The following is a 23,839-nucleotide window of genomic DNA, read 5'->3' on the forward strand; positions in this document are numbered from 1 at the left end:
GGACGGAAACAACAAATAAAGTTACCAAAATACAAAATATTGTTATACTCGCACAGTCGGTTAAGAATATCTCAAATTGCTGTCATTTATTCGTGGGTGTGCATTTAGCCATATTATGTAGAAAACTTAAATTCTATCTACTTTTACAGTTTTGTGATTGGAGAATTATAACATTGTCATACAAGCGTTAATGTATTACTTTGAAAATTTTAAACGGATGTTCTTGTTCATGGATGGGCAACCAAAATAGTGCTCCATGAGCTCACGCTGCAGACTATCTGTAATGCTACCAGAACAAATAATTTCTTGTAAGTGCGTCTTTAACTTGTTTAAAAAAGGGTTTTAACAGTCTGTAGCTAATATTTGTATGCAGCCTGTAGTCTCTATGGCCGATTTGGACATGCCAGCTAAACCGCGCGGATTTGGAATGTTTCTCGAATTAAGAAAAAGGCTTCAAAGTGGACTTCTAATTATCGGGTGAGTACTTATGTTGATAGCGTGGTTGTTTTTTTTCTCGCAGTAAATCAGCTTTCTTCTACAATACAACATCATTCAATTACACAAACTATGCTAATTGTTGACGTTTTTTCTTGCTTATTTTACAGTTAAATGATATACTTCATGTACGTAACTTGCAGACATAGTTAAACACATTTAGTTGCAACCAGGATAATACCAAATCAGTTCAATGCAAAATATGATGGTGAAGTTCCACAAGTGACTTTTTTAAAATATTCTATTTAACAAAATATTCAACTCTTAAACACGTTTTTAATTTGATCAGGGGCAACAGCAAATGTTTCAGATAATTGTGGCATCGTATGTAGACTTTTCTTTTTACACGTATTCAAGCTACAAAATTTAAAGGGGCATAACCGCGTCTTGCTCCACTTGATACATATTCCCCCAAAAAATCCCTCCGGTAGGATCCTAATTTTACTTTCATATATGATTGTTGCTGCATTTCTCGTCTGCTAAAGCAATTCCGCTAACTTGAAGTTTAGGCAGTACTGTGCTAACTTTCTGATTGCTTCAGCTAGATTTCAGGCTGCCTGTTTTAAATACAAGATTTCTGGTCTCAGTGATGAGGTACAGTTCACAAATAAACAAACTTGATGGGTTAGTTAATAGTTACTAATATACCTGTACGTGATAGTTCTTCCTTTTGCATGTTAAGATTAATGATCCCCATTCTTATAAAACATTTCACATGCAGTTTTCAATAATTTCCAGCCTTAGTCATATTTAGTCATTTTCAATTTACGCTTTTAACAAATATTAATGCTTTTCAGTACTTGAATAATGTGCAAATAAGGTAGTTTATTATCTTGAACGTGTAAGATAGTCTTTTTAATACAGGTGCTTAATATACATGATGTCTTCATAACGAGGCAGGTTTGTATTAGGGCTGTACGATATTGGAAAGATATGCAATATGGGTGTTGAATGTTGTGATGGCGATATTATTGCATCATTTAGCATACCTAAAGAAATTGCATTAGTATTATCTAACGAAATAAATATATTTTTCATGAGGCAAAGTAAGTAAGCTCAATGCATTCTTAGATAATTAAATGTAATAACTTAATGTTAGTAATGCCCCTTGATACTGTTCACCTATTGGATAGCAATACACATTTAATGTTGCATCTGATTGGTCAAAGTCAGTTAAAAGCATACAATTCCTTGAAACGTATTGGATGTCATTGCGATTCGCATATTGTACGGACCATTATTGCGATGATTTTTTTCAAATAGATTCGGTAGCCTTAGTTTGTATGCGTTCATATTTCATTATGCCAAGTTTTAGCAAAGAAGACAAGCATTAATTCCCATAAAAATGTGCTGCAGTGTTGCATTTTAGTGGGTGAAGTTATGATCTGGGTCTTTAAGATGAAGGATGTAGCAAAGTGCCATGATCATAATTAATGTAATTTTGAAGTCTCCTTTGCTTTTACAGCTATACTGTAGCACAATGTTTTAGCATCTTTCCTCTCTGCTGTCTAGGAAAGATGTCGCTGTAAACCCTGCTGACGTGGCTGTGACTGGTGGAGATTCTTCTCTTCACATCCGGACCCCTACAGGCGAGGTGACCTTAAATTTGCCACCAGGAGTCTCCTATGTGGATGAATCCTGCATTCTGACTCCAGGGGGAGAATCCTGTGAACAAGAGCTCCATTTCAGGCTTCGAATAAGTGTTTCACATAACAAGATTGAAGGTACTGTTGGCTATTGGGAACGCCGTCTATAGCAATTGTTATTTGTCGGATGTACTACCTAATTGACTAAGACAATTAAAGATTCTCTTCATAAACATCATGTAGCAACACCTTAAGTTAATTTTATGAGAAAACTGTACCTCAGAGTGATTGATCTTGTGAGTTCTACATCTGGCCAAACCTCCAATCAAACCTTTTTTGAATTTACAATTTGTCTCAATACATGCTCGCAGTTAACTTCAGTCATTGTCCTATCAAAACTAAATTGATTTTCCGCTGTTTCCTTGCCTTATATTTCAACAGTTTCCTTCTCTTTTCAGGCTACCATCATTTCACTTTGTTTTATTGTTTCCCTTTAGATTCCCCAGACATCATCACGGCACTGCGAGCTCAGGAGACTTATTGCTTCTACTGTCAGAGTTGTACGACCAGGCTGCTCGAGGATAGGTGAGGAAAAGACGAGGAGGAGCGGGGATTGGAAATTTGTACTTATCTCTGGCTTTCTTCATGGTGTGACCCAGCCTTGGTTGTGATAGCCGGCCACAGGAATAATAGATGGGTGGAGCAGCAGCTAAAATTGTCAGTTGATGAAAAGTCACTCTGACATAAGGGTCTGCACTACCTATTAAAAAAAACAATTGCTCTTCCTGCCTTTAGGTGATTCAGTGGTATTGGTCATATTGCCTTCAGACTGTAGTTTTCTCTGGTCCGCAATGTGATGTGCTGAAAATCACAGCGCCTGCATTATGAAGACCTTTAGCCTCTGGCTATGTTTCTCAGCAGTGACCTACTAAAAGTTGCCATACACATGTTTTTTCCCCACTCTCAACAAGGGCAAGTGGGCGCCGAGTTGTGAATAGAATTCCTATAAAGCGTGCAATTAAAACAACATCATGTGTCACCACAAAATGCAGTAAATTTAATCCTCTGCCATAATAAGGTTGCTGCTGACTGTCTCTCTAATGCTCCATTAATCACTCTGTACTTGTTTTACTGACATTGTAATACGTAGTTAATTGCTATCCATAGAGACAATTGGGGCATTTTTTAATTTGGACTCTTATCATCTAACTCTGAGATTTCTTCCCCACTAATCAGAGATTTTTCTTCATTGTGTGACACAATGATTGGATTTGAATTCACTGCCTCAACTGTACATTAAATATTCAAATGTCAGTCATTTTCCGCTGGGTAAAATTACACTATTAATTTAAATGTTGTGATTGCAGCTGCTATAATATTAGAATTAAATATGTAGGTATTGTTTTTCTTCCACATGCAGTTGGATTGGAGACATAAGGTCAAGGTTTAAGCAAAATAGCATTGCCGAGCAGGGTTGACATCTTAGGCAATATTCTCCTGTCCTATCCTCAATGTGTCACAAAGTAGCCCAAGACAGAGCTGGGCCCCTTCACCTGTTATTATTGGCACCCCTGGTTAAGAGAACCCAGGTTGCATAGGTGCTAAAGTCCAGTCCAGGGCTGCAACACACCTGATTCAAATGATCAGCTCATCAGCAAGTTCTGAAGAAGCCTAATAAGTAAATTCTGAAGAAGCCTAATCAGTATCCTGCTCATTTGAATCAGGTGTGTTGCAGGGAGAAATGGAAAACATGCAAGAAAGCAGCCCTCCAGGGCCGGAGTTTGACACCTGTGATTTAGAGAGATTGCAAAGAGGAATGGTCGAATATCCTTCTTACTGTATTTTAACATCTTGTGAAACATTATAAGAGAAGATGACATTCTGTTTTGTTGTCAAAAGGGGTTTGTATAATGTTATAACATCAAGGCTGCTCATTGTGGCACACATGATTTATTGAAAAATAATAATTTCTTAATGTGAGTATTTTCCCCCTCACTTAATGAATTAAAGGTTGGCTTTTCCCTGTTTATTGTGATCCTATATTAATTAAAAAAAAAAATAAAAAAAAAAAATTCATTTGAATCTAAAGCACTCATCTTTACCAGGGGTGCCAATAATCGCGGAAGAGAGTGTATACCGCCTGCCAAGCAAACCAAAACCGTAGATATTCCGCTGCGACCGCAGATTCATAAAAGCTTTTCAACAGTGTCCCTTGTTTGCTAAAAACCATCAGCCTCCTAAAGGCCTTTTTATACTCCCACGTACGCATGGGCGAGAACGGCCGCATTGTATCATTCGGCACATCTGTGTTTCCTCTGTTCCTCATCCTGCACACATGACAGAAAATGTTGCTGCATGTAGAATGCTGCGCGTCCTCTCTCATGATTGGTTTGTTTAGTCACATGCTGTGATGATGCAGTCCTCAGCAAGACTGTATTTTGCCAAACTATGTTGATAGGCCACCAAACCTCTGGGAATGTCCTTTGGACAGATGACGAAACTGAGACTTTTTGGTAAGGAATGGCAATGTATGCTTACAGATGTAAAAATGAAGCAGACTACAAAAGTACAATCTATTGTGGAACATGGGGTTGTTGTTTGACCTTCAGCGTAGTCCCTTCTAATTAGGGGTTGCCCCTGCGAGTTACTCGCATGATCTGTTCGGCGCAGATCTTACACCAGATGCCCTTCCTGGTGCAACCTACCCACAACAGTGGTTGGGAAATGGCCAATAGCATCAAATGTCTTGATGAGGGTCCCAACCGGATGCTACAAAGTGTCTTTGTGCAGTGCAGGCACAATTAAATTGCAAGACAATCATGGCATTCTGGATAGAAATAAGCATCGGAGATGTTGGTGTCAGTTGCAACTTGCAGTTCAGTGATCTTCCAAAAGGATAATGACGCCAAATACCTCTTGAAGGTTACAGAGGTCTCAGTTACAATCACAAGAATTGTTTGATTGCAGTTTGCAATTTCCAAAATTAAGCCATGTTCTAAACTTACCATCTTCCATTTTCGGAAAACGACCTTGAGATGAATTTTAAGTAACAATTCTTTATCTTCAGATTGTTCAAGCGAGTGCTTCCCCTCCCAAATGGCAACTGGAACGCTATTGTGGACGATTGGTGCTGCCATCCAGATCCTTTTGCCAACAAGAAGATGTTGCCCCGACCTGATGATTGTTTACTGGGCGACACGTTCTTTCTGGTCACCAGGGATGACAGCTGTGAACAAACCCTTCTCCAGGAAGTGAGCCCTGCTGACTCACGGGATAGTCAAGATCCAAAGGTGAGTGATGTGTAGCTCAAAAATGTTAGCTGAGGTAGCAGGGATCCAAAGTTGTTAGACCAGCATAATTCTAGGCTGCGTTGCCATAATATACTGCAATGCTCAGGTTTTGTAACAAAGTAACTGAGTTTGGATTATTAGGTAATCAAGTCATTTACATTTTTTAGACCACTTTGTGCGTAGTATGCCTACACAATTCAAAAAGCCTAAACAGGCAGTAAAAATAAGGACTGCATTTTCTTGGCATACTACCATTAACGTGGAGTTGTTTGGCATGAGTAAATATTATATCCTTTGCAATGAAATAAGAGTGATTAAAACAACTCAAAATAAGTGCTGAAGACGTTTAAATAAATTTCCAGTGCATGCAATATTAACTGTGTACATTGCATAAAAGGGAGGGGAGCATTGATGATGATGATGTTGACATTGATCATGCACTCTTGAGGCAGTCTCATTATCAGCCAAATAGGTTCAAGGACAGAAAGAAAGTGATGAAAACCGCAGTGGATGGTTGAAATTACAGGTTTAATGGACCTTTTTAAAATCCTGTCCCACACTGGCACATTTCTCCCAGACAAAATTGCATCAGCGAAATTAAACTCCTGCACTCCCTGGACAAAGATTAATATCTCTCTATCTGTTTGGAGAACAATTGTCTTCCTTTAGCCTAGTTCCAGTGGGAAAATATGGGTTGGTTTCCTTTATGACTGTCCGCAGAAAAATGCTGGGTATATCGTGTTAAAATGTTTTTGCCGTGTGCTTCCATCATGAACAGAAAACTTGCCGCAGACTGACGCTTGTGTCCTGCATGAGCTGTTCCTCAGTTCTGGGAGAGGCACTGACACCGGGTATGCTTTCGCTGAGTAACTGGTCATCAATGAAACACAATCCCCAGGTTTTTATGAGGCGCCCTTGCTGTGACTTGCAGAGACCTTGAGACTGTACATCACGCAGGTGGTGGTGGAGTCCAGTGTCGGGGACAGAAAGCCAGAGTCTTCATTTAGCAGGTAGGTCCAATAGCTGGCCAAAGGGGAATCACTAGGAAATTCTCAGTAAGTACGTTGGCTTTTAAATGTGAGGAAGGCAGGAAGAAATATACAGTTGCACTCAGCTCTGAGGGATTGTTGGATTCTGAGTATCTGGTTTATTTTGCCCCTTAAATCAGATTCTTACCTACAAATAAGTCATTTTTATTTTTCATGTTTTACACATTCCTGAATTTTACTGAATCTAATACTAATAGCTGATTAAATTGTAACTCTGAATAAATATAACATGCAATAAAGTCTATTTTGCAAAAACGTATACGTAGGAGAAAACGTATAAATCCTGTATCCGATGGATAGGGGATTTTTTATTTTTTTTGCTGGACTAATGACATTTTGATACGTGGCAATTAACTTTCAAAGGCTGTGATGTTAAAACTAAAAATATTTTTAAATATAAGATAATATACTTTGTTTTGGACAGATCCTGCTTCCTACAGAGGACTGTAGCAGCAAGGCTTGCAGCACTTTCCAACTCTATGAGTTCCTTCCACTTTTCTGTCCAAACACCGAGTGAAAAAACATTCTTGCTGGTAAGAAGCGGATAGAAAGACACTGAAATATTTGACTCAAGTAAAAGTACAATTACTTATTGTCTTTAATGCTATGATTACATGACTATTTGGAGCTTAAGTTAAGTTCCGATGTTATTTTCCTTCATAGGTTCTGCCATTGAAATCAGTTTCCTTTTAACTGCAGGTGGCAGTAGTGCTCATCTAGGGGACAGGACTAGTCAGTCTCTACAGAACCGCCTGCATCAGTGTTAGATTTAATTTGGTAACCTCGTTTTGCTACAGTTCAACCTTAGAAAACATTCTCCAAATGATGCTGTGCAGTTTTTCCACAACTGTGAACTACATGTACAATCATATAATATCAACACACGATACATTTGATTGTGCAGTTGGTTTTAATATTGGGGCAAGTCAGTCTACAAAAAAGAACAGCAAACATTAATTTCTATAGTTGATAATCAATTGATAATGGCAGTACATGCTTGAATTCTCCCTCTTATTTATTTTTCTCTGATTATGACAGGTTATTTATTATTAGGTTAGGTTATTATCAGTTATTTATTTTGCTCTCCATGACTTTAGTCAGATCATTTACATGCTACATGTCGAAATTATTCATGTTCATGACTCAAATAGAAGTAAAGCTATTAGGTTTTAAGAAGCTTTCTGTTTAAAGATGAAGTATCAACAGACGCTTTTTCCTCAAGTACAAATGTTAATATAGTGCTTTCAAAATTACTGGTAGTATTAGATTAACTAGATATTATTATTATCCAGTATGGACAAAATGGCCGTCTGCGTCACAGGGTTCTATTGTACACAACCACACCTCAATTTCAAAAATAAAAAAATAATTAGAAAGGCCACACTGACTGTTGAAAGTTATATTAACAAGCTAGGAAATTGATGCAAATCAATATGCAACCCATATGCAACTGTTTATATTTTAAAAAACAATGGTCACCTCTACAACATACCTCAGAAATCACAAAGTCCCATCACTGGGGAGCTAACTAGAGCAGGCCTGAGGGCTACTCATGTGGTCCATGGGGGCTATGTTGGTGAATCCCTGAAATTTAATGAGCTGATTGATCAATCAAATGCACATGAAAGCCAGACAATGTGTTTACTTTTGGCAGGATAGTTCTAATTTATTTTGTATTTAACCATTTTCAAAATTACGATTCGACAATATGTTGTTTTTGTTGTTTACCCAATGTGTATCGCAATCTTGCTGCGTGACAAAGAATGGGTAAAATGTGATTCTTTGCACATCCTAAATGTGAAGCGATGTGTCTGCTCCTCTTGCAGCTCTGGCTGCTGAATAGCGATTCTATCACAGCATCAGTCCCAGAGTGGTCTGCAAGCACAAACACTCATCACAGTCCATCACTGAGGACTGCAAGAGCTCTCAAACTCCTCTACATTGCCTGTTCTCATATGGGGGTCCAGCAGCAAGAGTAAGTAAATACAACATGCACATTTCTCCTTCAGTTTTCACTCCTTCTTGCCTTTATCTTTCATCTTTTCAGTGCATTCGTTTCATCACCACCTGCCATAACGGAAAGCAATGGATGAAAGACTTCTTTGATAGATTTTGTTTACGTAGTTTATGCTGCGCAACAAAATATGAGCAGATTTTTGCAAAGGCTGAAAGATGCAAGGTGACTCTTGCAAGGAGAGATGAAAAATAGTATATCCTGTACTGATCTGCTAATTGTGGCGCATAATTATTGTTCAGGTGCGTCAAGGGATGGTTATAATGTACTGTGCATATATCAGTGTTCTACCACCGTGACCTCTGTTCAGGGACTTTGGGGATCTGGATTCTCAGATGACTTTGACCTTAAAGGGACACTTGGATGAACTTTGACACTTATATAATAGGTTTGCATGTAAAAATGACATCAGTATTATATCTTACAGGGGGTAGCAGCTGGGCATGGATCTTTGCATGTGCGAGTGTCCTCCCAGCTATCATCTTTGTCCCTCTGCCCACTTCCACAGTTCCTCATTCTGGTATAAATCTGCCACATAAAGGTTAATCCTTTTGATATGATGAAATGGTCATTGGGAGGGGTGTCTACATGAAATTTGGTGCCACTTGATTACCGTTTTTGGATGTTATAAGCAATGGAATTACAATGATTTCCAATGGCGAGTTTGTAATCTGTGCCTTCAAATGACTCTGAGCGAAACATTGAGAGTGCGCAGGGGGGCGTCGCCATATTCCTCATTAACAGTAGGCGTTTTTCAAGTCACTTATTTCCTAATTTCTCAAAAATTTATAGATAAAAAAAAAGAAAAGAACTCATTTCAGTTTCCTGATCAAAAAATATATAAACTGTGCTTGTTTGTGAAAAATGGGCCAGCATGGCTTTCGACCCCTTTAGGGATCATCTAGCCAGGATGGTCCATTTTTCAACAAGAAGCTCAATTTATGTATCCATTTTTGTCAGGAAAATTAGATTAGCTTGTATTTTCCATTTTGTGGGGGTGAATTTTAGCTCTGATGTTTTACATGCATACATATTATATAAGTGCCAATGTCAAGCTCAACCAAGTGTCCCTTTAAGGTGGGATGCACCATGGACAATTCACTATTCAATCACACGATTCACATAAACAACTATTTACACTCACATTTGTGCTTTTCAATTCAGTCTTCAATGAACCTAATACAAATTAACAGGATTCATCAAGCACAGTCAGAACATTTGACTGAGAATGACGTTTAATATGCGCCACTATGCTGCCAAAATAGGCCATTTTTCTTAAAGAAACATTAAGCAGTAAACTTTCAGTATCGCTTTTGGCAGGGCAGAACAGTGGCCAATCTGGTATAAGCACCATTTGTTTCACACAGTGACACACATTTTCTGTAATGAGTTAATACTGTATATTACTTTGTGCATGGGTTGCATTCCAAGACATAATGTTCCATATTTTTTTTTGCAAATGAGATTGCCTTCAAATGTCTTTAGTTGTCACTTGGAATGCACTTGCTCAATTTGTTTCGACCACTGTGACTCTCTGTGTCCCTTGCTGTGATGCATTAGGAGGATGTGGGTGGATGCTCTGCATGTGGGTCTTCGTGTTCTGTATTTCAGCACCCCACTGGAAGAGTCTTCAACCCTCATTATTTTCATCTGACTCAGCACTGGTCGTTTTTTTATCCACTCTGCTCTTCCCTGTAGCTGAGTGCAGTCAAGTCAGAATCGGGAAGTTATTTCCAATGTTTTGACAAACTTGCTGTCAAATAGTAACAAAAGTCACATGAACGCTGTCTTTGCAGGAACGCGACTATGTATTGCATGTGCAAAATGCAAGCATTTACCAAATGATTAGCGCTTCAAGGAATCTTTTTAGCCAAGGCATAAAATAATGTGTCACGTGATGGCAGATCACAATGGCCTTAGATGTCCCTTTAGTTTTTTTATTTATTTTTAACTAAATGAGCAACGCTCTCTCCTTGTTGCTCCCAAGTAATGTTGCCTATTACCTCAATGTTGCCTCATTTAAGCTTCACATGTGAGAGTCATGTTCAGTGTTCACCAAAATTAAATTTTGCAGGGCACCCATTTTGTAATCACCTAACAAATGTCACAAAAAGTATGAATACGAAAGTAATGATGATGATCTTGTCTCTTAGGTCCCCGAAGTGTCCTCACTATACTATCTGTGCCTGTTAATTGAACACATTTCTGTTATATTTGCAGGAGCTATGACGACACATGAAAACACAGGTTTATTTTTGCTTCTGACATTCAATGGAAGAGCTTTTAATTGTGCTTCCTTTCACTTTAGGCATTTGTCATCAATAAGATGAACAAAGATATTTGTTATTACTAAAAACATTTCAGAAAAAAACAAGGTGAATTTGGTCAATTTCCTGGTGCATTCGTCATGATCGGTCATGGCACACTCGTGTGCTGCAGCACTCTGGTATGGAATCGCTGGTCTTGTTAAAAAAAAAAGCGAATGAGTTGCCAGAAAATGACAAAATTCCACACAATCATCCAACAAAATCCAGTGTTCTTACTTTCCATAATAATGTTACATATAAATTACATAATTTACTTATAATATTTTACTTGCAGGCTTTCGTGACTCATAATTAGTCCATTAGTCTCTATATCAGGTGTGGGAAAACTACGGCCCAGGGGCCACATGCGGCCCATTAAATATTTTAATCCGGTCTGCCGAACTTGAAAAAATTTAAATTGAATAAACCTTGTTAATGTTTTATTTTCTAAATACTGTTTTTTCAAAGACATGTGTATTATTGTAATGCTTTTGTTCACTTTCATTTAAAATTAAATGTAGGTTTTTTTTCTCCGATGAGGTGAGGTTACCAAAACACTCCATCCAGCTGCTCCTGGTGCGACCCTTCTGTCAAATTTTAGAACCCATTGTGGCCCGCCAATCAAAAAGTTTGCCCACCCCTGCTTCTATATGTAAAAACTAATTAAAACATCCTTTTAGTAAATACATAATTGGGAAATCCACAAATGGCAAACATGCATTTTCATTCTGGATCAACACCTTACATCACACATACTGACGCAACATCAATCTTTCCTTGTTCAGTCACTCTTCATACACTCTGCACAGGCTTGTGCCGATGCGACACACAAGCTGGTCATCTATCTGCCTTAACGTCATCCTTGTAATTCTGCAGTTTGTAGTTAAAAATGGCTCTATTAAAACCGGCATGGTTCATCATGAGCTTTATTGCAGCTATTTCAGGCTTCCTGGATGTACTGAACATGACTCTGGCGGGTAACATAAATCACTTGCCCTTTTTCTGTTTTAGCGTCGCCACCAACTGGGAGGTCAATGCCACAGGACACTCCGTGGTGCTCCCTCTGAAGGTGTGTGAGGAGCTGCTGCAAGTGATTGAAGACAGCAATGCTGCACTTCCTGCATCAATGCGTCACATGAGGGCCTATAAGGTGAGACATCACCCTAAGACGCACAAAATTACAGTTATGATTCGCATGCTGGGTGCTTTTGAACATTCCTCAACTTTTCTTTTTCCACCTGTCCCGGCTTTTTTTGAACATGTTGCAGCCATAAAATTCCAAGTTAAAGTTTACTTCCTAAAAATAATAGTTTATCGTTTTGAACATGAAATGTCTTGTCTTTGTAATGTATTCAATTAAATATAGGTTGAACGGGATTTGCAAAGGATTTTATTCAGTTTTTTTATATTATTGAAGAAATTGGGCTTTTACATATGACAGTATAATAAATTATTATAAAGGAGCTCTACCTCGGAATTAAATGTTGATGTTTGAGGATAGTAGCAATATTGATATCTGCACTTGCATGATGACTGTGGTATGTGAGACAGTTGTGAAACTGAGAAGGCTAAGCCCACAAGGTAGACTTGGGTCATACTATCTGTCTGGCTGCTGGAAATGGTTCCAGTGGTAGTGAGTAGTGTGATGAAACACGTCCTGGTTGTAGAGGCCTGTTGGAAAGTCATTGGCAGAGGACAGGAATGTAATTTGATCATACAACCATCTTCAGTTACTAGAATTAGTTTACGAGTATCTAAGATCCTGTATGAAATGGTTGGGAAAACACTGTGGTACCCGCAGTGTCAGAGACCAGCATGCAGCCAGATGGCTTTTTCCCGGCATTGAAAATGTTATCTCGACAGAATATGACACAACAAACGCAGGCAGAGGCCTATAGTTTACTGTTTTGGTCCACAAACGGTGATCTAGTGATGCAAGCGTATGTTATTGACTGCTATAAGAGACTGGGGTTTGCATGTTCTCCTTGTGCCTTTATGGATTTTCTCCAGGTTCTCTGTTTTCATTCCACATTCCAAGTTACATTTTGATAAGACTGTCAGGACTAAAGTTTGGACTCCTAAAGAATTAAAAAAAAAAATGGTCTTGCACTGCCTTTGGATTATTTCCAACTGGAGCGACAGTAATTTACCGTAGTAATCCCACAGGACTGTTTCTGTGTCATACAAGGGTCATATTAGTACAATCTTAACATGGAAATTACACATAGCTACCTGACATTGTTAGTTTGTCTATAAGGCATTGTGAAAACTGCCTCTAACGGGCAAGGATGAATGATTACAAAAAAGAAAATAGAGTTATGAGCAGCTATGAAGGGCCCTCTAATTCCAGGGCACTTTGGCGTACTGGCCCATTGGAATTTGAGTTTAAAAAAATGATGGAATGTTAAACCTCTTACGTATTTTGTTTGTTTTTTTTATTATTATTATTATTTGCCAGGCCTGATGTGTGTGCAAAGTTCCATGAGTTTTTGTGCATATATAGACCCTCACAATCAGTATTGTTTTTTGGGGGGCAAAATGTGCATTGCCATGGCAACAGAGTTTCATGAAAACTCACAAATTTTGTGTTTTCACATCATAAAAGCCTAAACACTCTGTCCAGCAAATATGAAGTCGATCTGGTTAATCGTCTTGGGAATAAACAGCATAGATTAAAACATGTATTTATTGTAGCCAGTAGCCGCTACCACAACAATGAAAAATAAGTTCATAGATGTATTCAGGCCTGGATTCTCATCAAAAGCCTGACATTTTTAGATATGATTGTACAAAATACTTCTGCTGTTGTTGTCATGATGATGCCAAATTTCAAAATAATGGATTCCTTTTAGGTTGAGCATATTACTCCAAAAGACTTTCTTTTTTTTTTATAGTTCTTAGGATAATGCATTAACTTCCAATTTTCCATAGATCTAGGTGAACCATACAGCCGCGGCTGCTTTGTAAAAGACAAAATTAGGAGGTGCTACTGAGCAATTTTGAAAAATCACTCGTTTTTTTTATTTTTGTAATTGTGCATGCCGGTATAAAATGGTTGGTGTGGTGAATTTTTGTTCATGTTTAGGTCGCCAAAAACGTGATTAATTTGCAGAATAATAACAAAAGAAATTCTGGCTCGCTCAGATCCAATCGACTTGAATACTTTTAGCGCGTCTCAAATCTTATGTTAACAAAGTCATCCTCACCGAAACGTCCCCAAAAACAGCACAATTCTGGTTTTGAAATGCTTGGGAATTTGTATAAGAAATGGATTTTGGTGGCATGGGACCTTCCTGGAAAAAAACATTGGCAGGTAAATTGTTTCGTAGATTACCACATTGCTGAACCAGCGGAACACAAACAATTCAATATCAGACCTGCACGAGCATGTCACTGTAAGGTAATTACACATGTTTGGTTTGGCGTGCTTGCTAGATAAATATTCTTATCCGGTATTATAATGCTTTGCTCAAAGTCTGTCGGTCCCATGTGAAGATGTCTTCTTGGAACAGTCGGAATGGCATATTTTGGATAGTTTTGCTCTTAGCCTGTGCTCTGGTTTGCAATCATAGTTTGATTCCTAGTTTGTAATTTGACAGTCTGACGTCAACGTAATATACTTGAATTTTACACTAGTTGCTTCATCAAGAATCAACTAGTTTGAAACATAGAACGTAAGTTTTTACTTGAGTACATACTTGTACTGGAGTAAAATCTAGGCCAAGTCATCATACTTTTACTTGAGGTTGTCATAGTATTTCTTGGAACCGTTTCACCAAAATTAAAGTCATGACCCGGTGTGTAGTGATAAATCATTGCCACATTTTATTTTGCATGCTAAATATCAGAGGTCATGACCTAACTGCACCTTCCATATAATACACCCACTCAAGTTTTTTTTGTGTTGCTTCCAACTTAAATTTCGACTTGTTTGACTGTTTTTACTCTCTGCAAGTGGATCAAAGATTGGACAATAACCAGCCTGGTATGCGTTTTTGATTGTCTCTTGTTTTGTGTGCTCCACACCCTCCATTCCTGGACCCTCCAGTGTAATGGGGTGTAAAGTACTTTGCCTTGGTGTCTTTTAGCCCTGAGCTCATTAATTTTCTACTTCTCTCGCAGACAGCGATGGCATATAGGTTAGTCAGAAAAGGGTAACTTTTGTGGATGTACGCTTAGGTCCACAAATATTTGAATCACGACAGCTTTGTGGTTTTACCCTTTTAACCACTACAATCAACTTGTGTTGGAAGTGTATGGCTTTTATTATGTACAGGATGCAGGTTACCCTGCCTCCATTTTCAGGGCATCCATAGTATTTATCTACTGCTTGCAGTCCATTTCCTTGTTGCAAATAAATATGGATATTATGTCAGACATTGAGTTGGCATTAGGAAGGAATTTGTCTGTAGATATAAACATGAAGTCCTGAAAGAATTGGCAAAAATCTTTGACGTGGCAAAGTCAACAGCCCACTACATTAACCAAATCAAATAGCTTGTTCGTCTTGATGAATTTTTTTTTTTTTTGTAATTTTCATGTTTTTCCATTTTAAATTCTAATAAGAACAACCTCCACAGTACAGGAACTCCAAAACATTAAAACAACATGAACGATTAAAATTTATCAGGGGCAAAGGACAAAATAGGTTTTAATATATGGAAAGCCTTGACAATCCAACACAAACAAAATTGAAATTGCTACTATTTTTCCGAATTCTTGTGACGTGCTTGCTTTTTTGTTAAAAATAAAAAGTTCCGTGTTATAAAATGTGCTCTGTCATCGCCGCCCCAGAAAATACTGAATTCGGTTTAACTCCCCATCAATACCAACATTTGCAAAATGCCCCAGTTAAATCACTAATCATTTGTTGTCTGACCCGATGGAGATTTGTGCAGTTAAGGACCATGAATGAAATGTTCACATAATATATAAATGTTTTAAAGATAAAAGATAAAGATGTCCTTTATTAGTACCACAATGGGGAAATTTGAGAGTTTTATTAATGTTAAGCAAGCTAAGCCAAAGGTGCTGTTTGAATGCCTCTGCTTGAGGGAGTGGAATGAATATTGAACAAGATTCCCCAAACCTTTTCAGCTCATAACCAAAATTAGAAATGTGGTTCCATCTTGGGATCATAACTTAGAAAAGTATGGAATGTTATATGTTTGAAAAAATGGACAAAATTCTGGCTACCCAGAAGTACAGAAATAACTTGAATTGGACCACAGTGATACTAAATGAAAAAAATGTGAAAATTGACTTTTTGAAATTGAATTTTCTCTGATACTTTATTTTTTAGCTGTTGTCGTTTTTGTCTGCTTTCAAACTCTTGCTCGTTGAGATTCAGATTCAATTTAAAGTGTGTTTATAAATAAATGTCATTATTATTGTTATTATTATGATTATTGTCCAGTTTCTTATCTCATTTGGCCCTCCCCTTTGGACCACCATGTTGCATTAGTGCCGTGTTTCTCAATTATTTTCTGTTATGCGCCCCCCCCAACCAGAAGTAAACAATTCACGCCCCTCCACCACCACTCACTCTCCGCCGCATGGCATTCTCATTGTAAAATAAACCTACACCGTAGAGTTAATACTCACTGTGCACAATAGGCAATGAGAACACCACTGCCAACTACTGGAGTGGATGTGCAATTACACTTTATTGTAGTACAGCACAAAAAAAAAAAAAATGTTCCCCAGGTTCACATGCGCCCCCCTCAGCATCACACCGTGACCCAAGGGTGGGATTTGAGAAGCACTGCATTAGTGGCAACGCACCTCCATTTGCTGTCTGTTATCATTTGTATGAATTATCATTGATGCGCCTGAGTGGCGAGCAAGCATTGGCACAGGGACATAGAAGACAGGGCCTTGAGTGAGGCAAATGCCCTCATCCATCATCCCAGTGTGGCGCCCTCGGTGGAACACAACTATTGTCTGCAGCAGGCAAACACCCAGGAATAGCAGATGGAGCAAGTGAGGCAGGATCGTGCTTAGTTGATTTGCTTCCCGTGCTTTGTTTTGTTAAATGTGTCTTTTTGAACTTGTGAAATCACTACCACCTGTGGACGTTTTATTTGAAGAACCTAATTGCTGATAAAATGTTGCGATGCTGATTAGCAGTCCACACCTCACCAGTGCATCTGTGCTTTTGGGAATAAAACTTTAGAGGAGTTTTTTAAAATGCTAAAAATACATGTGTGTGTGTGTGTGTGTGTGTTCAGAACCTAACCAGTTCTCTTCCTGTTGTCCTCAGGTGGCTTATCTACAATTGTGAATGCTCAGAAGAGTTGCCGGGATTGGGAGGCCCGGTTATGTTCCTCGATGGTCAACTCACAGCTATTGAAGCAGCTGAATCTCATTCTCTTTGTTCAAAAAGATGTGATTTGTGTGTATTTGTAAAACGCCTTCCAGTCGTAGCCATTAAATTATAAGGCATAAAATGACTATTAATTACTGCAGTAGCGTTAGAACTACAGTTCTTATTTGTGTCCTATTTTTTCCAGTCTTGTATGTGTTTTGTGTATTTGTCATTTTCAGTATTGAGTTTTGTATTTTTCTTCAGTGTTTTCACCCAAACAAATTAAAATGTAGATTTTTTTTCCCCCTAAAAGAAACAGCTCTTTTTTTCTGCCCATCTACTTGAAGGAGTTCCTGCTTGATGCTTATTTTAGAGACACTTCAGATGCAGTGCACAGCAGTCAATCCCCTACTTGAGGGTAATTACATCTTGTGGGATAAGTGTAGAGTTTTGTGGAGTGGTGGTTTATTTGTCCAGTGTTGATACATTTTGTGAGGGTACGTTTTGTTGGAAAAAAAATCAATAGTTTAACGTCAAACTTGTTTTTAAAAGTCTTAATATATCTATGTTTAATAATCAGTCACTTTGCTTGGTTGTGAAGCGCACAAATGCAGTGTACGCTATATGGGCTATTGAGGGATATTTTCTCAGTAAGTCGTTGTGAAGTTCTTTCGACCAGTCCGCAAATCTAAGTGGATAATGGTACTCTTGGATAGGTTTGGTGAAGAGAAGAGACTAATCTTAAGCTCATCAAGAAAACTTTGGGATGAATAAAAAGTTAAATTGTGTGCCCGGGCTCTTAAAATTCTTGCTCTTGATAAACAAACCTAAGTTTATGTAGACAACTCCAAATGTTTGTGTAAAATCCAAAATGCAGAAAAATTAATACAAAATATGAGTGATGACATCAGACAAAAGATAAAAGGTAGTATGTAAATGAGAATAATAAACGCTACATACCATTTAGTTGTTCTGAACTGAGCTGGTGTTAAATATCGGTAATTTCAGAAGGTTTTTTTTTTCATTTCCATTTAATGGTCGATGCACCTCTAATGTGCCTTATTTGGATTAGATTTAATGGTCTGTTCCTTCATTCCACCATTCTGTCGTTCTATGACAAATTACACTGCCGGGACATTTACAGTCCATCTGTTTATGGTACAGTCACATCAGCAGATTGATTTCATAATTTCCCATTTCAAAGACCTGATTTCAGTCTCAATTTAATTCATAATTCAATTTCAGAATTGTATTAAAATTAGGATGCAACTGTAACCAAAAGCTCATTCCCCTCATATTTTTTTCAGCGTGTTCCTGCAGTTCCATCTTTTATACCTTGACTTCAGCAATTGCTGTCCCTATTTGTTCAAAGATTCCTCGGATGAAACTTTGAAGATACGTGAGTCTGTACATTGAATATGGAAATATTTCATGCATATTTCACAAATAGACATTACATTAAAGAGTTGAGAAGCTTTCATGTTTCCTGCAATTGCATTTTTGACAGCTAAGCATTTGATTAGAGGCTAATTTTAAAGACAGTTGGTCACACAACCCTTTGTTGTGCCAAGGCACAGACACATTTTCAGCAGAGGGTTGTGAATTTCTGCAACAATCACTTCAAAGATTTTCTTTTTTCTTTTAACTGAAACATCTTCACTGTATGCAACCTGCATGCCAGTTGAGTAAAGCCAAGAGGATGTGTTCCTAGTACCTACTGGAGCTTAGAAGCACCCTCTTCTACTTGATGTGTGAAAATAACAATTTCATCTACATGATACACCTGACCAGAAAGCATATTTGGTGCATTCCCGTATCTATTTTTAACTCCTCTTAGTAGGAAGAAGGCTTTATTTTTTTCCTGCCTCCGTTTGCATGCCGAGATCTGCTGAATGCTGATGCGGCAGGTGACAATTACTCGTAAAAACACAGGACTACGGTGCTGGCCTTGCTGAGATGGCAAAGCAGAGCGTAACTGGGCTAATTAAAAACATCCGGCGAACTGTCAAGGGCTTCTCATTTCCTTTCTGCCCTTTCTCCACGAGTGCATATGAAGCAGGCTTTAAATAACCAATTTGTTTCAAGCATGATGTGCGGAGCTAGCGATAGCCACAATCTGATGCCTTGAGGCCTTGCAGGTAAGCTTTGTCTTTATACCCTTGATGATAGAAAGGGAAGTGTCAAATTAAAAGTTGTGGGGTAGCACACTGGTGTCTGTTGACAGCATGCACCTCATTAGCCTGTTCAGACAGTTGTGAAAAAATCAGCATGAATAACTGCTTCTGTATTTTTTTTCCTCCCCCAATGTTTGTAATGCCGGTCAGTGGAAGGGTTTTTGTTTGCTCAACTCCAACTGCAGCTAAATTAGGGAATTAGGAGAAGCAGTTACTATGAGTGATAAAAGCTTTGTGATTGTAATCACCCCCATGCACAATTTAATTAGAGCCATTATAAGAGATGTTTAGTTGTGATTGACATGTCTGTATGTTTAACTCACAAAGTAATTATATTATGGCTCACTTTGTGATGCAATACAATTGTACATAAGTGAGAACTACTGTACAGCTTCAGCAATATTTAAACTAACAGGCTCAATCAAAACTGAGCTTTATTACTTCCACTTAGCGTTAGAGCGTAGCGGCAACAATGTTTTTGTGCTTGTAAGTTGGTCAATTATTTATTTTGTTTGCGAAATTTCAATGTTTATCAGGGTCTGGCACAAATGCTGGAGGGAAAAGAACTTTATCAAGGTTTGTTAACACACTTGTGCTGCTTATCTATAACAGCCAAGCACTCCAAATAAAATATTCAAAATTTTAAATATCCATTCATCCATTATCATGGCCGCTTCTCCTCACAAGGGTCACAGGGATGCTGGAGCCTATCCCAGCTGTCTTCGGGCAGTAGATGGGGTACACCCTGACCTGGTTGCCAGCCAATCGCAGGGCACACAAAGACAGATAGAAAAACAACTGGTTATTTGATTTATTTATTGATTTATTTTTCTAAATAGAAGCACCAAAATTGTGATCCAGCTTGGTTTTCTTGTTTGCCATCTGGAACGAGTAAGGAAAATTCTAACAACAGTTTGGGTTCCAATTTTTATTTTGAAATAAAAAAAATCTAAGCTATAAAAACGGGGATAATTTGGCCAGCGACGGTAATATTTGTGATGGCAGAAGAATGTTGCTGGTACAATGTGCCAACTAGTATGGCTTCCAATTTTCAGCTGTTTATTTGGAAGAAAGTGGAGCTTCATCAATGCCTCTATTCTCTCCAAGCAGGTGGACAGAAGAGGTGGGGGTTGTCCTTATATAGAGCTACGTGTCGTCAGCGTACCAGTGGTAAGAAACCTTATATCTGTAATGAGGTTAAGAGCAGGTAAAGGCTAAAGAGGGTGGGGGACGAGCACGTAACCCTGTGGGGCACCAGTCCAATGGAATATTACCGGTGGTGGAGGAGGATGCGGTCAACTGCGTCTGTTGGCTTCTTCTCAAGGACTTAAAAAAAAAAAAAGGTTTTCCAGGGGCCTAGTCCAAGTCCAGACTTGAATCTGGTTGAAATGCTGTGGCATAACCTTTAAAAGGCCCTTCATGCTAAAAAACAATCCAGTGTTGTTTAATTAGTAATTGAATAGTCAGACTAACTATAACCACGGAGAAAACGCTTGTTTTCGATTTCTGTTACTGAGGGTGGCCAATTAGATTTTGGAAGCAAGTACCTTTTCAGACGGAGCCAGGTAGCTTGGAATGTTTATTTTCCTAAATTAAATGACCTTTTAGGAAAGCATTTTCACGTTTGCTTAGGTTATCTTTGTCTGATCTGTCTATCTATCATTTGTTTGACGGTCTTAAACATTAAAGTAGGGAAACTATGCAGAAAAAAATAGATTTTTAGAAGGAGGCAAATCTTTTTTATGGCAGTGAATAACCAATTCCACAGGTCACAAGGCTAATAGCAACAGTCTGGGGGGAAAGGTGTGGAACAATGTGAGCGCCAAAACGAGCCACAAACACTTGACCTAAGCGTGAGAAGAAAAAAGGGGAGAAGGCTTTCAGAGTCACATGACTATACAGACTTGCATGAGTCACTGGCACGTCACGTAAATTTGTAATTACATTTTATTACCTGCACGCGCGTAGGAGTGATCATTCAGTGCTTTAAACATCGTCTCTGGCAATCATTAGGGATGAAAATGAACTGGAATTTCGCCATTCCCAGACCAATGAAGGTGCTGTTTTGCAATTCGTTTTGTGCATTTATGAAATTTTCTTTCATTTATACTAGTTTTTTTATTTACTCTCTTATATAATTTTGTTTCTTTGTTTATTCTTTAAACATATGCACAGAAAGCAGACTATCAAATAACTTACTGGTTCAGTGCTAAATTATAATGTGTATGTTTTCCATGGTATTCATTGCATTTGATTGTATTCCAAATTAATAATTCTAATATCTTAATTTTCCTGGATTCTCCTATCTTCAAGACGTTTGGAAGTCTCCCAGTCAACCTATTCCTGATTGAGTGGAGCTCAGGTAGCTGACTTATAGATGTCACCATAGCCAGGATTCACTGTGGGTTACCTCCCACTTAACGCTTTGTAAAAGAGCCTGACAAGGAGAGAAACAACTCTGATCTGACAAGTCTGTCATACGCAATAGACTGCCGAGCCTTTACGGATCTGCAGCACTTTTATAGGTCAGTACTGTGTAAAGTGAAAGTGACAGCTTGGACATTCCACAGAATGACTGTACTACTGTACCAAAGATAGAATCAGCACAGGCTGTCAGCCCATATGAACTGTGGTTCTTTAATTTACTGGAAAGTATTTGAATGTTGACGTGCAAGATTAGTGAGGGAAATAACCACACGTAGGAAACAGTTCACAAATTTCTGAATTTGAACAAATGAATGAAACTTATTAAATTACCCAAATGATTTGTCAGGAAAGGTCAGAGATGAAGAACGATACAGAACGTTTTACACTTTTCGGAGTGTTCGTTATTTTGTTTCACTAATGTAACCTACTAAGTGATTGATATCCCAGCAGTTTGGCCGAGGCTGCTGAGACTGATGAGAATTAGTCATTAGAGAACAGTAATCTCAAGATCAATGTAATATTTGAAGAAAAAGGACAACTTGAATTAGGACCGTGAAATTAATCAAAATCCAATTATAATTATGATTATTACACTGAACGATTACAAAACTAGCATAATCGTAAATTGTTTTTTATATAAAATGTAACTCATTGTACAATGTCTGATACCATTGTTAGTACACGTGAGTTCAACATTTGTGCGTTCTACTGAAATTGTTTATTTAAATGTTACAACAGTTCTATGGCAATGTATAAGTGTATAGTAAGTAAACTCCAATGCACTTTTATATATTTATATCTATAATTTGCACATTTTTTTACTTAAGAAAACAACTTATTTCGTAAGCAATCCAATCCAAATGTAACTAAAATAATAATAGTGTTTCAAAGAATTTGATTTGTCTTTATATTATTTGCATTTAAAATAAATGTTGTTGCGTTCCCCCATTTCAATTATTACTAAAATAACCGTGTGAAATATTTTTTTTCATCATCGAGCAGCCCTAACTTGAAATCGTTGTACTATCATAGGATGAGTTTTAACTTGCCAGGATCTTCAGGTGTCCGCAGCTTAACACCGCTATACTTTTGTTTTGCAACTATGTGCCGATTAGCGCTAAACACAATATGTAGGATGCATTGTCAAAACTGCTTTATTAGTGTGGCTTCGACATGATAAGTAACACACTAGCCTCTAAAAATAATGTTGTGATGGTTATTTATATCCTACAATACTGTTTTAGTCAAGCTTGATGGGTTATCTTTTTTTGCAAAACCTTCTGCAGTCCCTACGACATTAGGGGGGGGGATCCTATTAAAACCACATATGACACCAAAAATATGGAGTGATCACGTCAATGAGAGCCACAGTGTGAACTTCAAATTGGATTTTCCAGGCCTTTGCGTCTGCTAATGTATTTTGTTGTTTTTATTTATCCATTTTCTTTTTACAGAGACAATGATGTGTGAGATTACAATGTGGCCACTGTAGAATAAGATCTATTTGAGAGAGGTCAAGCCATAAAGCTTGTTTCATCTCTGAGAGGAAATGAGGCATTAGATTGAGTTCCTCTTTTAGTCACCCAATCCTAATGGGTCATCTATCCTTAGCGTCCTCGGTCATTCAACGAAAGAAGGATCACAGAATCGTTGTACTTCTCCGGAGTCACTCTGGCGTTGAAACGAAATGATGACACTCTTATTAAGTTATTTATGTCACTACCCGAGTTTGCACAGGATGTTTGGATTTGAGGACATTGCACTTTAGACCACACCGATGTGAGTATTTGTTCTAAGCTTTCAAGATGACACATTTAGACCGTTGTACTCCAGTGGGGATCTTGATAAAATGACATTTCTTTTACGGTTAAATGAGCCTTTTTTTTCTTTTTTCTTGCAATCATCCCTTCCAAAGCCACAAGAATGTACAGACAAAATTCTCCTTTTTTGGTACATTACCAAAGTTACAACTGAAATAAATGTTTATCCAGCAGGCGCAGGAATCAAATAAACAGAATTGGGAGAACTTTATTCTGCACATTTCACGTCTGCTGGCCACTATGCACTATTCACGCTTAATATACTGCTCCTTTGGCAATGTCCGTTCGAGGGCTCTGCTGCTTCACGCAGCAGAGCAAGGACGGAAACGTTTGGCAGGAATATAGTCAAGGTCAGACACATGCACACAAAG

The 23,839-nt window shown here is 38.1% G+C and overlaps 1 protein-coding gene across 2 annotated transcripts; it reads left to right on the plus strand.

The window, feature by feature from the left end:
- The first annotated feature begins 223 nt into the window (after positions 1 to 223).
- On the plus strand, positions 224 to 17,659 carry ube3d (ubiquitin protein ligase E3D). Of its 2 annotated transcripts, XM_088306856.1 has the most exons (10): positions 224 to 477; positions 2,008 to 2,219; positions 2,579 to 2,666; positions 5,149 to 5,371; positions 6,150 to 6,222; positions 6,303 to 6,381; positions 6,845 to 6,953; positions 8,247 to 8,395; positions 11,752 to 11,890; positions 17,003 to 17,659. In XM_088306856.1, exons 1-10 carry the CDS (start codon positions 368 to 370, stop codon positions 17,021 to 17,023), a joined length of 1,203 nt encoding a protein of 400 aa, XP_088162982.1. In that variant the 5' UTR covers positions 224 to 367; the 3' UTR covers positions 17,024 to 17,659. The 2 variants fall into 2 exon arrangements, with proteins under 2 accessions (XP_088162982.1, XP_088162983.1); XM_088306857.1 differs by lacking the exons at positions 11,752 to 11,890; positions 17,003 to 17,659 and adding an exon at positions 11,281 to 11,719.
- Positions 17,660 to 23,839: the final 6,180 nt, after the last annotated feature.

This window comes from Idiotropiscis lumnitzeri, chromosome 10 (genome assembly GCF_059441095.1).
Source record: "Idiotropiscis lumnitzeri isolate Australia: NSW breed Sydney's pygmy pipehorse chromosome 10, RoL_Ilum_1.0, whole genome shotgun sequence".
Lineage (NCBI taxonomy): Eukaryota > Metazoa > Chordata > Actinopteri > Syngnathiformes > Syngnathidae > Idiotropiscis > Idiotropiscis lumnitzeri.